Genomic DNA, 16,143 nt, shown 5'->3' with positions numbered 1-16,143 from the left:
GAAGATCAAGTAGAAGGCTAATGAAATAGTCCAGATGAGAGGTGATAAGGACCTGAACTATGGAGGTGACCATGTGAGGAGAGAAAGGGATGGATACAAGACATGTTGGGAAAATAAAATTGACAACACTTGCAAACACACTATACATGTGGTAAAGAAGAGTGAAGGTTTAAAGGGTAACCTGAAGGTTGCAAATCTGAGTGACTGAAAGGATAATGGTAGCTTTAGTAGAAACAGGGTTCTCTGGGAGAAAAATGAGGCTCTGGGGAAAGAAAATAAGTTCTTTATAGGACAAGCTGAGTTTAATGCACTTTCAGGATATGCAGTTTTAAATGCCAAATCGTGATGGGGGTCTGCAGGCTGGGAGAGTAAGTCATTCTAGATATACAGATCTGGGAGACCCTTGAATAGAGATGGCAATTAAAACTATGGGGACTGATAAAGTCACCAAGGGGGAATGTAGAGGAAGAAGAAAATTATTAAAGATAATTAATAAAGCCTTCATGTAGTTGTTCAAGAGGGAATCCTGCCCTTCTCTCTGTGCCCCACCTCCAATTTCACGTAAAAGCTGGAAAGCTGAATGATCCTTACTTGGAGAAGGGCCTGGTTCCATACTAACCATGGAGAAAATGAACTCTATAATATCTTTAAAATTCAAATCACAGGTTTTTAATCCTGGATCTCAATACCAGACCCCAAATACGAATTTTTTAAGATAGTAACTTAATTTAAGTCCTTAAATGATTCAAAGAACTTACCTCCTTCCATGGTTAAGTATTGCTTTTCATTACTCCATTTGCTCCATTTCCAAAAGTTCTCAGAAGAACAACGAATCCGGAAAGTGTACATAGTATATGGCATCAATCTGTCCACAGAAACACGATAACTAGAGGTTTCTAATCCTTTAACAGTGATGTTCCGCTGTTAAAAATTAATGGAGTTTTAAAAATTAACAAAGCTTTCTAAACTTCATATTATATCAGATATCATAAACCTATTACATGAGTACAAAGACAAAACCAAACAACTTATCTACTAACTTTTTCTAACCCTTACCTAGAGAAGCTGAGACATCTTACTAATAATATATGAATTAGAATTAAGTCAGGAGAAGAGGCTCTGTTTCACCAATAAGCAAACATTCACTTATTAAGTACCCATGAGCAAGACTGGGGATACAAAGACAAAAATGAAAAAACAGTCCTGGCTCTCAAAGACCTCGTATGGACCTGGAAACGTAATACTTCACGTATTCATGTTAGAATTCAGTTTGAAAGCAATTTCATAAATATTATTTCATTTAAGAAGCTGGAAAGGACACACTCAATTTATTTATGGGAAATTAAGGCTCAGAGAGGTGTGCTCTGTGCCCCTTCCACTTTACCTACAGCTGGAGTAGTAGGAACTCAATAACTATTACTTTAAATAAATAAGCAAAGTTGGATGGGGAAGTACTAAGTAAACTTTAAAGATTTCTATGTCTAAACTACCTGTTGTACATTAAAGAACTTCAAAAATATTTTTATTTTATTTCTCAGATACCAGAAGGCTTTTGAATGCATGTTCTTGAGTTTATTCAACTGCAAAATTATTCATTCTGTATACAGTCTTTAAGCTTATAGTGTACAGATCAAACCAAAGCTATATCCATTCATGAGCATTTGAGGATAATGCCCTATTTGCGGCCACTTAGATCTTTTCTCAAGCCTATCTTTTCTAAAAAAAAAAAAAAGACTTACATTTTATATGCCCCATAATTATTTCTGGAATCCATTTGTAATAAATTTCTACATATATCTCTGAATGAATTTGAATTTTTCTATGGGAAAATTGTTTTAAAATTCAAATATTTATTTATACTTGTCACACAGATGGCCCCTGATCCTATTCCTACTTAGAAGCTTTGGTTATCCCCTTCTTTCCCTTCTGTTACTCATTAGCTTATTAATTAATTAATCTCACTGCTGAGAGTTGACCCTTAAAACAATGATTTATCTGCCACAATATCTAATATCATGATTGTAGTTTAAAATATTGATTGTGATATTGTAAAAGCTTCAGCTTTTTGTAAATCTACTAAAACAGATTCCTTCAAAGTTCCTCCAACTAACCATACAAATTTAATTTTTGTGTCTTGCTTGAAATAAAATATTTCATTAAAAGAACTATTAAGTTTACAGGAAAAAAACATACTTACCAATTCTTGCCCTGAATAAGCTGTATTAATTTCAATTTCACACAAAAGAGTAATATTTGCAAAGTTGCCAGATAAGTGCCAATGGAGAATAATGGCAGTTGGATCAATGTCACTCACAATGAGTTTTGAAGGAGTATGAGGATAAACTGAAAACGGAAATTTTAAAAATCATTTTGTAATTATTTAAAAGTGAAAAAAGCAACAGTACTACATTTTCTAATATGACAAGATAACAAAATAAACACATAATGAAATATGTATTAGCATTCACAGAAACATGGAATTCATTTTTTCTACCTTTTATTACCACCGGAAACAAGAGTACCCTTTATTACTAACACCATTATTAAAAAAAAACCTTTTTTAATTTATTTAACATATGTAGGATGGTGTATTTGTTGCTGAAAACATTCAAAAGTAAAAGATATGAGTACTGCCTTCAAGAGGCTTAAAGTCTGTTTGTAAAGACACACCACATATATAAAACTATAAACCACAACCCAAGGAAATCTATACTGAGTATTTTAGGTAATATGCATCATGGGAGTTCAGAGGAAGTGTTCACTAAGAGTTAGGATGGTCATCGAAGGTTTCACAGAAAAAGCAGATCATCAAGGGAAGGATTTAAATGGAAAATAAGGCATTCCAAGAAGGGAGTTAATATGAGAAAAAGTTGAAAGGTGAAAATATGATTAGTTCTTCTAGGGAATAACAGGTAAACCCCTTTGGTTAGGATAAAAGGTTTATACAGGGAAATATGAGAAGTGAGGAAATACGAATATAAATCAGTCTTTTTATTTATGCTTAGTGACTTTGCTTTAATATGTGACTCTTGATCTCTATGGGATGCAGGGTGGTCACAAGGGAATGGATTAGGAACTAAAACAGGCTAGCTATAACCCATTTGCATATATAATATCTATTTTTCAATAAGCCCATAGTGTCTAAAAGCAAAGAATGATTTTGGATCATTAAGAAATCATGAAATAACTTTGAAGGAGGGTAAATGTTGAGTTTTCACTATTGTTGATTAATAGAATAAGCCAATTATTTAATTAATTAACAAGATATCTGTGAAATGTTCAGGCTTTAAGAACAGCTTTAATGAAAATTAAGTGAAAGGTAGAAAAAGATAGTAGGAGTACATGTGCCCATTTGGGCATAGATTAACTTTTTTTCTGCTAATCTCAAGACAGATTAATAGTTTTAACGGTTTTAAATCTTCCCAAATGGTATATGAAGGGAAAGTCGGGGTACAGTGTGGGAGGAGAGGGAAAGAGAATATTCCTTTATTAAGGTGCATCAAGCATTTTATAAGTATTATCTCACTTGACTAGGGTTCACTTGTACATCAAGAAAACAGGTCTGCTTACCTGCAAATGAGTAGACTTCCACATACGAGTTTTACAGATGAATGACAATGTTAGCACCCCCAGAAAGATGACTGAGGATTAGTCTCTTAAATGTTTACATAAAATACAATATTTTTTCTGTCAAATAACAACACAGAGGGACCTCTGAAGGGAGACCTCACAAAAGGATCTGGTAAAATATCGACATATCTGCTTATACAATTACACTGCATGACTACTGAAGTACAAAATGACAAGGCCACTCATTTATGAATTATAAAAGATTTAGGAAGTACTGCATTTGGGAATATAACACAAAAATAATACTTCAGCCAAAATCAAAAGCTGAGCAATACCACCAAAAAATGAGTATAATATTTTGTCACTTTGGGCTAGAATGATGAATAGGCTTGATGTATAAGTTCTACTTATTGATAAGCATTAGATATATTCATCTCTGAGTACAGTACACAATGTCGGCAAGTAGATTACTGCTCAACTTGCCATTTTCATAATTATCATTCTCACAAAACGTTCAAGAAACATTACTAAAGAACATAATTAGTATAAAAGTTATTCCCAAAGGTACCTTTGATTGTACTAAAAGTGTAGGTGAACCTTCTAAAATTACATAAAGAGTAGTTTATGTAGTACTCTTACCTCTTTCGAGTTACATCAACTAAAATTACTGCTTCAGATCTACCCACAGGATTGCTAGCTTTCAAGGTGAAATTATATATTTCCTGACCAGCTATCATTTGAAAGATTAATTGATGGTTTTCATTCATGTGTTCCTCATCTCTATTGTATGTAACATTTCTTCCAGAAAATCTGTAAGTCAAAAAAACATTAATGCTATAATATAGATGTCTGATGAAAAGCTTAGGAAAAATTATGGTAAAAATATCAAAAATTAGTTAAGAAGTAATACAGAAAAAATTATAGTGGTTTTGGAGTTAGGAGACCTGGGCTTGAATCCCATCCCTGTTTACTCATCAGTGTGACCTTTGGTAAGTCACTTAACTTCTCCAGGTTCTAGTATCTCATCTGTAAAATAAGGGAACTCGTTAAATGGCCTTTAAGGTCTCAACTCTAAACATATGATCTAATGATCCCAAGTTTGACTTTAACAGAAGTATTCACCTACCAATAAAGTTTCTCCTGCTTTCTTTCCATTTGGAAAAAAAAATTAACTTTTTAAAAAAATTTAGGACTCAGACATTTAAAAAAATGATTATATTTAAAGATACTTTAAAGAATGATTATATAATTTTAAATTCAAATAAAGTATATACAGTATATATAAAGTATATACAAATAAACTATATTCAGGTAAATGTCTTATAATACAATGTTTACAAATAACTGAATGCTGACCTAAAACTCATGCAAGAATTTGTATCTTGGAAATAATTTTGAAAACACTGAGGGTTTGATATTAAAGATATTATAGGTATGATACTAAATACAGGGAAAATCACAGATATTAGAATTTTAGAGACAAGAGGGAAGACTCTTAGAAGACATTTTTAGCTACCAACATATAGGGCTGCTGTCTTATCTCTATAAAATCTTTATAATGATCTATACACCCACAATAGAATACTGAATGAAAATATGAGAAAGGAAGAGAGAGGCTTTAACAAACTACTTTCTACAAAAGACATCTTCAAGGTCATGCAGTTGATTAAAAAGTATAAATTATGCAAAGAATATGTGTTTGATTATAGAAAAGCATTTGATTTAACAGAGGAAAATAAAGCTATAAAGATTATCCTTTAACAAACACATGTTAAGACCATATAAGACACAGATATATGTTAAGACCATATAGGTTTCCCTAACAGATCTAACTACAGAAATAAATTTGTTCAATGATCCTCCATCAATATCAAGCAAGGCATTAAACAGGGCAATGAGTACTTGTCAAAGGTATTTGGCTCTAATATAGTAGATGTTTTGTACAAAATCCAGTTGGATAAGGGATTTATTAGAGATGGTGGTGTCCTCCACATGTTCCTATTTATGGATAATGTCCCAACAGCATCAAGTGTCAGAGTACTATAGGACCTCTTCACCAAATTCAAGACAAATCAAAAGAAAATGGCCTAAAATCTGTATAGGAAAAATCAAATGGATGAAGAAAGCCTGTTCTCAAATTATAACATACAACTGGATAAACAGTTCATTGAGTTAGTCCATCATTAAATCTAGTTTGTACAAGCAGTGTAGATAAACAATAAGGCAGGCCTGAAATTGAGGAGGAGGAAAAGTACAGGCTGGACTTCATTTGGAAAACTGTGAAGAGTTTTCAATGATTCCAAAGTGCTGCTTGATATAAAAGAGAACTTTTAAAATATTGATATGCTTCTGACAAAACTATATTGCTGTGAATCGTGAACACCACAACTTCTGAAGAAAATTGCATGTAAGCCAAAGAACTGGGAGAGGTGCGCTGAAACACATTACTGGTGATAACTTATGAACAAGAAATGGAACAAAAAGATATCCAGGAAATGTATGATTGGTAAAGGAGCACTTATCATTTCTGTTGAATTTAATTGGAAAAAAAAGCTTTTCAAAATGTTCTATTAAAATGCTTTCTGTAAAAAGCTTTTATGAAGATAGTTTTAAGATGTTTGTTAAAGCACAATGATAATGTGGAACACACAGAATATCTAATTATGTAGTAGTGGGAAAAAAATGATGTTTTTGAAAAGTTTACAGACTAAAATTACTATATACAATAGGAACTCAGTCAAAATCTAGGAGATCCTATGACAAAAGATATGATAAATTTTTATTATCAAGTAATAGATCTGATCCTCTTGAAATAATAATCTTAAAAAAAATTATTAAACTCTTATTACATTCCAGCACTGGAGATACACAAAGATGAAAAAGAACACAAGCACTGGCAGAAATACAAAGATTACAGTCTATTTCCACATGGAGCTTATAGTTTGATAGGGCACGTGTATACACAGATAACTATGTAATACAAAATAACTCATAAAAAGGAGGGGAGGGAGAGAAGGAAGGGAGGAAGAAAGGGAGGGAGGAAAGAAGAAAGGGGAGGGAAGAGGAGGGGGAATTCATTAAGTGGTGACTATGTGCCAGGCATATAGCTTCATAAATATCTTCTTTGATCCTCACAACCACCCTGGGAGGTAAGAGTTATTTTTTATAATCCCCATTTCATAGCTGAGGAGCGCTACGTAAAGTTCATGAAGGGAAAATTAATCTTACTGACTTTGAGCAATCAGCTAAGGTTTTACTGAGAAGGTGGCATTTAACTGAGCTCTTAAAGTATGTGTAGGAATTCAAGTAGTAGGATGACCTTTCCACCGAGAACAATAAGATCCAAGGGCACAGTAGTGAATGGTGGGGAAACAAAGGTTTCTGTTCCTAGTGTACATGGTAGTCCAATATGACTGAAGCACAGAGAATATCACACAGAAGAGTATAAAGGTGGAAAGGTAAGGTGGTATAAGACCATAGAAGTTAATGAACCTCTCAAAACTTAGCTAGGCTGAGCCTTAGACAACAGACTCACTGTCTGATGCTGTGCCTTTACCATTCAGTACATCCTGAAAGGGCTTTTGTTTTTACTGACCAAGCCCTCTAGAATGCCAGGTTACTGCCATACCGCAGTGAAGCATCAGAGTAGGACAGAGTAAGACCATCACTCATTAACATAATTTTAAAAGTTAACATGTTTAAATAGTGCATAAATTGATAATTTTTTTTGGTGACAAGGGCTTTTTCTATTCAAAACTGCTCATGCCTCTGGGAATACAAAAGTTCCTTGAAATCAGGGATTGCTTTTTGCCTTTCTTTGTATCTCCAATGCTTAACCTAATCTGTGACATGTAGTAGGCACTTAATACATGCTTGCAGACTCTGAGTATGTATATAAAAATGTAAGATGTGGTTATTAAAAAAAAAAGTAATGGGTTGGATTCCATAAGCAACTTAGACCTCAGACTAGTTCATAGTCACCCGCTGCTTAGATATAGTTGAACGTCATCAAAACTTGATTATTCACGTGTGAATTTTTCTATTTTGTTGCTTATCTGATACTAATTGTTAACTTCAACACAAAGAGTTTTCCCTTACACAAAGCACACTGCCAGGCAACCTCCCTTACAATCAGATGATTTATGCTCATGGAAAACTTAACTTAATATAAGCCTAAAATAAGAAGGGCTTTTAAATCTTTCATCTCACTTTACCTTCACAACTCTATGAACTGGAACGGGTAGGTACCATTATTCCCATTTTATAGACAAGGAAACCTGGTGAGGTAGCAACTTATTCAGAGTCACACCACAAAAAAAATTATGTATTCAAAAACCATATTACTTCCATTTTTTTTACAACATCATAGGTAGTTCATTAAAGCAAATATTAAGCACTTACTATATAAATAAGTAATCTTGGATTAATAATTTCATTGGTGGGGATATTCCTTTCTTAAATTTAGGTTGTAAAATCCCTCCACCCCCAACTCCCAGTCCACTCTAACAACTGCCTTTTCATGTATTGTTGTAGCCAAAACAATCTCTTGGAAATCAACCTTCTGATGAGTCAGTCCTCTAGGAGCAAATATGTAATCTGTTCCTGAAGTCTTTCAAGCTTGGTAGATTCTGACAGAGAGAATACTCTATTGGAATAACTTTCAAGAACCTTGGGTCATCTTAGTTGTCACCATGTCACCTCTATACTCAATAAATTCCAGTGCTTCCCTATCACCTCCCAAGATCAAATTCAAAATTCTGTTAGGCATTCAAAGTTCTTCACAACCTCCCCTGCCCCCAGCTTTCTAATCTTCTTATACTTTATACCCCACCACATATTCTTTGATCCAGTGATACTGGCCTACTCACTGCTGCATAAACAAGACTCTCAATCTCTCAGCTCTGGCTAGGCAATTTTTCTGGCTGTCCCCTATGCTTAGGATGTCTCCTCATATCTACCTCCTGGCTTCTCCAACTTCCTTTTAACTATAGTGCCTGCCCTCTACTAATTATTTCCTATTTTTCTTGTATATATTTATCTTGAATATAACTTATTTGTACATGTTTTCTTGTCTCCCCCAACTGGATGTGAGCTTGAGGGCAAGAACTATCTTTTGCTTTTCTTTGTATCTTGAGCTAAACACAGTGCCTTGCACATAGTAGGTGCTTAATTAATGCTGACTGTCTGACCGACCTCAGTCATTACAAGACTATATGTGCATATGTATACGTATGGACATGTATTATGTGTATATACACACATAATACATACACACACACACACACACACACACATGTAAAAACAAGCACATACATATTCAGGTCATAGATTAAGGGACCTAGGAGATCTAGTCCAACTCTGACATCCCAGTGGTCAGGAAACTGAGGCCTGGAAAGGCTAAGCGACTTGTCCAAGATCATATAGATAGTAAGTGGCAGAGTCAGGATCTGAACTCAAATTCTCTGGCTCTTTTCAGTGGCCTTAAGCAATCATGAAATGAGTAGATTTTCTGTGTTAACCATTTGTTCTCAACCCCATATCTTAAATAAGAACTGTTGCTGTAGTGACATAAAACTGGAAACTAAGGGGATGCCCATCAACTGAGGAGTGGCTGAGTAAGTTATGGTATATGAATGCAGTGAACTATTACTGGGATGCAAAAATGAGAAATTAGAGGATTTCAAAAAGACATGAGAAGACTTAAAGGAAAAGGTACAGAGTGAAGTAAGCAAAACCAGAAGAATAATTTATAGTACAACATCAGTATATAAAAATGAACAATTCAAAAAACTTAGAAATAATGAAGTAGAGATAAGAGAACAATTTATATAACAGCACTGCAAAAACAACTTTGAAAGTTATAAGAATTATGAACAATACAATGACCATCTGTGATTCCAAAGGACCAATGATGAAACACGCTATCCATTTCAGAAAGTTAAAGGATTTAGGGTGCAGAATGAGACATACATACATACATATGTGTGTATATGTGTGCATACATGCATGTGTGTGTGTGTGGTGTGTGTGTGTGTGTGTGTACAGATATATACATGAGGGAATTTGTTTTGCTTCACTGTGTATATTTGTTACTCTTTACCTTTTTTCCAATGGGGTGAGAGGGGAGAGTGGGAGAGAGAAAAAAAAATTCATGACACCTAATTTATATCTTATAATTTTTAAATTTTGAAAGCTAAAATGGTTCAAAGGAGGCAGGCCTGCACAACCTGTGGCCCGCCAAAGGATTTCTAATGGCCCATGAAAAATGTAGAGGAAACTATCCTCTGCATTTTATGCAGGCCGCCCAAAATCCTTTGGTGTCGCCGCAGGCGGCCCATGGACTACAGGTTGTGAAGGTCTGGAATAAGGGAATCAAATGATTATTTTTAAGGTTCAGAGTTTTAAACCTTTTAATAATAAATCTTACCTTTCATACAGTATATAATTTGTATCACGAGGGCCAACCAACCCAGTTGGTCTTCCTGGATTCCAACTACATGTAATTTCTTTCAAATCTCGTGTTTCACAGTTCAGCTTTCTAGGGATGTCAGGTGGATCTAACAAAAAGAAAAACCTATAGGTATTCACATCTTGAATAAGTATACTTAAAACAAAACATCTTAATAAATGTGTTTTATTTAGTAACTAATTTTTGTTCAATTCCAAAAATGGCAAATGCCATTCCCATTTCAATATTAATTATTTAATTGTATTAAAAGAACTCAAAAATTACATTTACTGATGTACGGTTTTTTTTCAGTTTCTTTTTATGTCTTCCTCTATTAAAATATAAGCTCCTTGAGGGCAGGGACTGTCTTTCCTGTATTCTCAGCTCTTACCAAAGTGCCTGGTACATAGTAAGACTTGATTTGATTTGACTTTTTCATAGTTCACTAAACTAAACATTATTTTAAAATACCAAAGTGCTATTTTTGTTGTTGTTGTTCACTTTTCATTCTAACACTTCATGACTCCATCTGAGGTTTTCTTGGCAGAGATACTGGAGTGGTTTGCCACTTCCTTCTCCAGCTCATTTTACAGATAATGAAATTAAGGCAAATAGGATGAAGTGACTTGCCCAGAGTCACACAGCTAGTAAGTGCCCTGAGGTCACCTTTGAACTCAGGTCTTCCTGACTGCAGGTCCAGCACTCTATCAGTGCACCATCTGGCTGCCCACTACTACTTTTAATTTGTGATAATAACAATAACATTGAGGTAGGATTTGAACTCAGGTCTCCTGACTCCAACTCCAGCCTCTACTAAGTATTCAATTCGTATGATAATGCAGGAATTAGTGATTATGATGAAAATGATGATCATAACTATATAGCTGGTCAGCATGAAACTAAACACTACCACCACTTGGTAAGAAGAAGATCAACATAATTTTATCCCTGCCCAGTTCAACATTAAAAAAAACAACTATGAAGTAAAATAGGAATGAAGTAAATTATGCAAAGTATTTGATAAATGCATCTATTTTCTCACAGTTAACATGATAAACATAGAACATGGTTAGAAATAACAAAAATGAAGAACAGGTATGTTCTACTTTTTAGGCTTAAGGGTTTGTGTTCTGTCCCCTCCCTAGAAGATAAAACAAACTGCTTATTCACTTTTTTCCAGATAGGAAACCTATGGTGTATAACACCTCACTTATCCAGAACATTTACCTGATAACCACAACTATTCAGAACACAGAAGTCAAGAAGTAAGCAAAGGTTTTTGCAGTTAAAATAAATAACACAAAATCCACACAGTAAGTTAATACCCTTTACTCATAAATGTTCCTTAAGCCCTTACTCTGAATCTACTTATATTTACTTTAAACACAATATTCTAATAAGCTTGATCTGGTTTCTCAGACTACAATAAATTCGACACAGATAATTTGATGATATATGGGAGAGGGAGTTGTTGGAAAAGCATTAATAAAAAGCAACAGTTGTGAAATGACAGCCAAAAGAGAGTTGGGAGACAGGAAAACTACAAAAAGTAGGCATAGCTTTTTTTTTTTAAGGCAACCTAGGAGAAATTAGTGACAAGGTTACTATTTTATCTAAATGGCCCCTTTCGTTCGATTACAACACAGTATTCACAATGATGATGCAGTCATTAAAAAATGTTAAATTATTTCATTTCCCTTCTAACTTTTAGTTTATTCTTTTCACTCTTTTATTTTTATTGTTCTAACATACTACCTGCATCAGTGCTGTCTTAAACTATACATTCTTGGAGGGAAGGGAACAGATCATCCATCAATTTTGAGCTAGAACAGGCTTTAGAGGTCATGTAGTCCAACCCTACCATTTTATATATAAGAAAACCAAGAACCAAAATGGTGACGTCCCACAGTTAAGCAGAAGAGCTAGAACCTGATTCCAGGACTTCTGAGTTCAGTTCTAACTCTCCTGCCACTGTATCAGTCATGACACACATTTATTATTCTCTTTTGAAAAAGACAGGGACATATAAGGTACTGTCAGAATTTCCTGACATTTTTTTTTAGATTTTCATGAAAAAAATCGCTTTATGTGAAACAGTTCATTTCCTGAGGGCTTCAGATAAATGAGGTAATAATATAAGTTGGTTTAGAGTAGACTGAACGTATTCTTAACAACTCCTTCTATTGTAGCAATTAGATGCTACAATTTGTAGTAAAGAAAGATCACAAATTATTCTGATTCAGATTAGGAGCAAAATAAGTAAACATTTTGAAGTTTTTATATTTTCATTAATATTAAGAAACAAATAAGGAGAAATAGGATACACTCAGCAAATAGAATTATACAACTTGTTAAGTAGCACTAATACTTTAACAAACTAAACAAATGAGGTTAGCAGAAATATATTTTAGTTTTATATAACTTACATCCTGCAAATACAACTGTTCCATACATATTTGACTTTGTTGTAAAAACCACATTTGTTCCACTACTTGGAGAAACAGTAATATTGTTGATCTCAATTGCAACACTTTTATTATCAAGGCGAATAAGAGAACATCTTTCGCTTCCAAATTGTGCAGTTAAGACGGGTTCCTCAACAACACAACAAAACGTCATATTTGAACCTACTGGTACTACTTTGTCTTGTGGAAAAACCTCATAATTTTCTTTTATGGGAGGTCCTAGGAAGAAAAGAAACACACAAAGTTTAAGTAGTTTAGAAATTCTCTATCAAAGTATCTTCTGTAATAGAAAAGTAACTATTAATATAGATGTAAAACTAGAAGTCTGAAATGTCACATCAAAAATCAATGTGTTAATTAATTTTCTTCTATTTTGAAAATTATTTATAAATTCAGGTAACACCTGAAAAATATAAAAAACTTTACTGTATCATAAAATGTTTTTTCTTTTAACTTTCACACCAATATTTTCCTACAATGGATAAAAAGATATGACAAATGAAATAAGTTTCATTAAAGCAATTAGCATCTCAATGAAGACGCAGAATATTTGTAAAACTTAAATGTTTCAAAACACTACATTTTGCATTGACACCCCCCCCGTCATGTGATAAGCAGGCTCTGCTAATTACTTTAAAAATACATAGTTTACCTGAAATATTTCTAAGTGGACTCCATTCACTCCACTCTTTTTGACCAGAAAAATGAAGCTCATCAATGTAATATCTAATTTTCACATAATGTAGAGTACATTCCAAAGGGATATCTGAGGTCCAACTCCAGTGATGGAGTGAATCCTTACCAATCAGAGTTGTGTTAAGTGTTGCCTAAAAAAAAAAGAGGGGAAAAAATCATATTTCAAAGTAGTGACAATAATCTCTTTAAGGACAGAAATTATGGGATAATTAAACACATTGCTGAAGAATTTCATAACCTAAAATGCTTGAATATCACTGGTCTGGATGATTAAAAGAAATAGATGTTTTCTGTTTCACAGGGAGAAAAGAATATGAATCAGCCCACAAAACCTGAAGATCAAAGAAAACAATGAATTCACTTCAACAAATATTTATTAAGTCCCTTCTATATGTTAAGTCTGATAGAGATGCAAGAGCAACAATAATACCACTGACCCAAGAGGACTGATGGCACTCCACCACCGAGGTGACACAGATCTGGGCTCATAGACTTCTATTATACTAAACCATCTTGTCTGGGATCTGAGGGGCTGACTTCAGTCAACCCTGATTGCTTAATTCTCCTTGAAGAGCCTCATATATGTTCAAGACTCATCTGAGTTTGTTTGCTTTATTTTGGCACTAAACTTGCTGTCCTAACACTAGGCAAGCCTAAACCTCTATGTAGCAAGTTTTATGTGTTGCAGGAATACCTAGAGGTCTTTTAGATATTTTATCAGACCTCCATCCATATTATCCAATGTACTGATGGGGGATGTATCAGAGAAACAAGGGTCAGATTGGTCTCTCACCTGAGGGTAAGAAGGTGATTTCCAGCCTACCCCAAGTTCCTGAACTCTGTTGGGAGAGTCCCATGCCAGTTGGCATTGAATGAGGAACCTAGAATCCATCTCAGGATTTCTCTTCAGTTACCTGGACTCAAGGAAAGAAATAAAAGCAGACATGGGAGGTAGGGCTTTGAGATCCAGTCTTAGGTTCACCTAGGCATCCATGCTGGAGCCAGAAGCCATTGCTCCCTAGGTGAGGGGGGGGAAGAAATTCCCTGCAACTCACCCTCTGTTTGCCCAGGGAAAGCCTCAAGGGAGAACTATCAGAATCCTAAGCCACATGTTCACAATAGAGGAAGAGAGAAGAAGAGAAAGTTGTCTGTTCTGGCAGCTCATCTGAAATTAGAGTTTTGCCCTGAGAAGGAATGCTCACCTTCTTTTTCCTTTTCTTTATATTATAATTTTAACAGTTTGACTTCCATTTAAAATTTTTGTTTAGGTTGGGATGAGCCCTTATTAGCAACAGGAAAGTTTAGAACATAAGATAAACTAAGGAGAATGTCGTTTGTTTGCTGAATTTGTTTATCTTTGGATTTGAGGGTGTTTGCTAACTTTTAACAAAGGACTTACTTTGGAGATTGACTTTGGAGATTGTCTAAGAACTGTGCAGTGGGCTACTGGAGCCTCTTTAGGTCCAGAGAAATATGAACAAATGTGCCAAATGCACCCTAGATGATTTGCTGGGGACAGCAAATATATAACTGGGGGGGGCGGTGGGAAGTAATAGGGATACAGCAACTCCGTGAAGCTGAGCTGTCCTGTTCGTTTCTAAGTTCACAAATACTCAGTACTAAAATACTTTGGGATGATGGTCCCTTGTTGGTAGCTGAGCCAGGAAGAGTTACCCATTCAGTAGACTTTAAAGAAAGACAACTTCTCTTCTTCTCATGTTCTGAACATGTGACTTCTCTTGGGGGGTGGCAGGGAATTTCTTCCCCTCCTCTCCTCCCCTCACCTGGAAGTGATGCCTCCTGGCCCTATGTGGGGGCCCAAGCGAGTCTAAGACTGGACCTTGAAGCCCTAGCTTCCCTCTTCTGCTGTTTCTTTCCTTGTGCCAAAATAGCTGAATTGAGATCCTGAGATGAATGTTTCCAGCTTTGGAGGCACCCTAAGTTCAAGTGTTCCTCAGTCCATGCAAGTAGTGTTTTCTGCAGCTACTGCAGAATGCTTCTTCAAGAAGGTGACCACTGACAGAAGAATGAGCCTAAGTTGTGGACACTGAGATAGTTGTTCAGGCAGTGAAAGCCAAGGTAAATGTGAAATAAATGGCTGTTCAGCAGTCCTAGGAAGTGTCTCATGCTTTAATGTTTTTAAAGATCAACCTCTTTAGAGAACATAAGAGGAGTTATGGATTGCTGTCTGATGTTATTGTTTTAAGGTAGAGTTAAGTCTTCCTCAGCATGTCCTATGAGTCTTGTATTTTAAGCATTTCTTTTGTGTGAAGAAAATAAATTGTGATCACTATACCAGATCTACACTGCTTCCCTAAGCAATAGAGTGTGCCTGGAGTTCACACATGACAAAGAGAGATATCAGGAGATAACTCTCAACTTCAGGAAACAGAGATCAATGATTACTGGTTTTGATGTTTAATAAGCACTGAACACCCTAGGCCTAGGGCACGTTTCAGGTCTATTCCTGAATCAGAATCAGAACCAACAGAATGTAAGCTGATCGAGGACACAGACTGTCCTGTCTCAGTATATCCAATATCCAGCACCATGCTTAGCACATGACAGGTGATTAATACATATTTGTCAAATAAATGAATGACTCTACATTCAGCACTCTGTCCATTATGCCATACTGCTTCTAACATTAATTAATAAGAAAGCCCTGAACACAGAATCTGCAGGTCGATACCAATGTTCAGAGCAGAGCTGTAGAAGTCCTGTGTGTGAACTTCAGGGTCATAGGCTGCAGGTCTTTTTTTGTTTTTTAACTCTCACACCATCCTTTAGGGCCTAGCTAAAATACTGCCTCTGCAGGGCCTTTCCCAAGTATGCTAACCTGAAGTACTCTTCCTTTAGTCTGAATTCCTGGGGAAATTATTACATTAAAGATACAAAAACCCCTTTTTGCTCTCACTAAAAACTATTTATTATATTTTTTAATGAAAGCAACCTGAATATGGT

At 35.1% G+C, this 16,143-nt stretch overlaps 1 protein-coding gene across 1 annotated transcript in view; it reads right to left on the bottom strand.

Annotated features, from left to right (window-relative positions):
- LIFR (LIF receptor subunit alpha) overlaps positions 1 to 16,143 on the bottom strand; it is an 80,560-nt gene that overhangs the window by 26,210 nt on the left and 38,207 nt on the right. Inside the window, exons 6-11 of the mRNA XM_020996049.2 lie at positions 13,136 to 13,310; positions 12,445 to 12,702; positions 9,998 to 10,127; positions 4,213 to 4,380; positions 2,198 to 2,345; positions 759 to 921 (exon numbers count right to left, since the gene is read on the bottom strand). Coding sequence (XP_020851708.1) covers positions 759 to 921; positions 2,198 to 2,345; positions 4,213 to 4,380; positions 9,998 to 10,127; positions 12,445 to 12,702; positions 13,136 to 13,310 — 1,042 coding nt within the window. The remainder of the gene's footprint in view (positions 1 to 758; positions 922 to 2,197; positions 2,346 to 4,212; positions 4,381 to 9,997; positions 10,128 to 12,444; positions 12,703 to 13,135; positions 13,311 to 16,143) is intronic.

Source organism: Phascolarctos cinereus, unplaced genomic scaffold (genome assembly GCF_003287225.1).
Source record: "Phascolarctos cinereus isolate Bilbo 61053 unplaced genomic scaffold, phaCin_HiC Scaffold_4;HRSCAF=312, whole genome shotgun sequence".
In the NCBI taxonomy this organism is placed as follows: domain Eukaryota; kingdom Metazoa; phylum Chordata; class Mammalia; order Diprotodontia; family Phascolarctidae; genus Phascolarctos; species Phascolarctos cinereus.
Note: the sequence above shows the minus strand (reverse complement) of the source record. Positions and strands in the feature narration are given on the sequence as shown.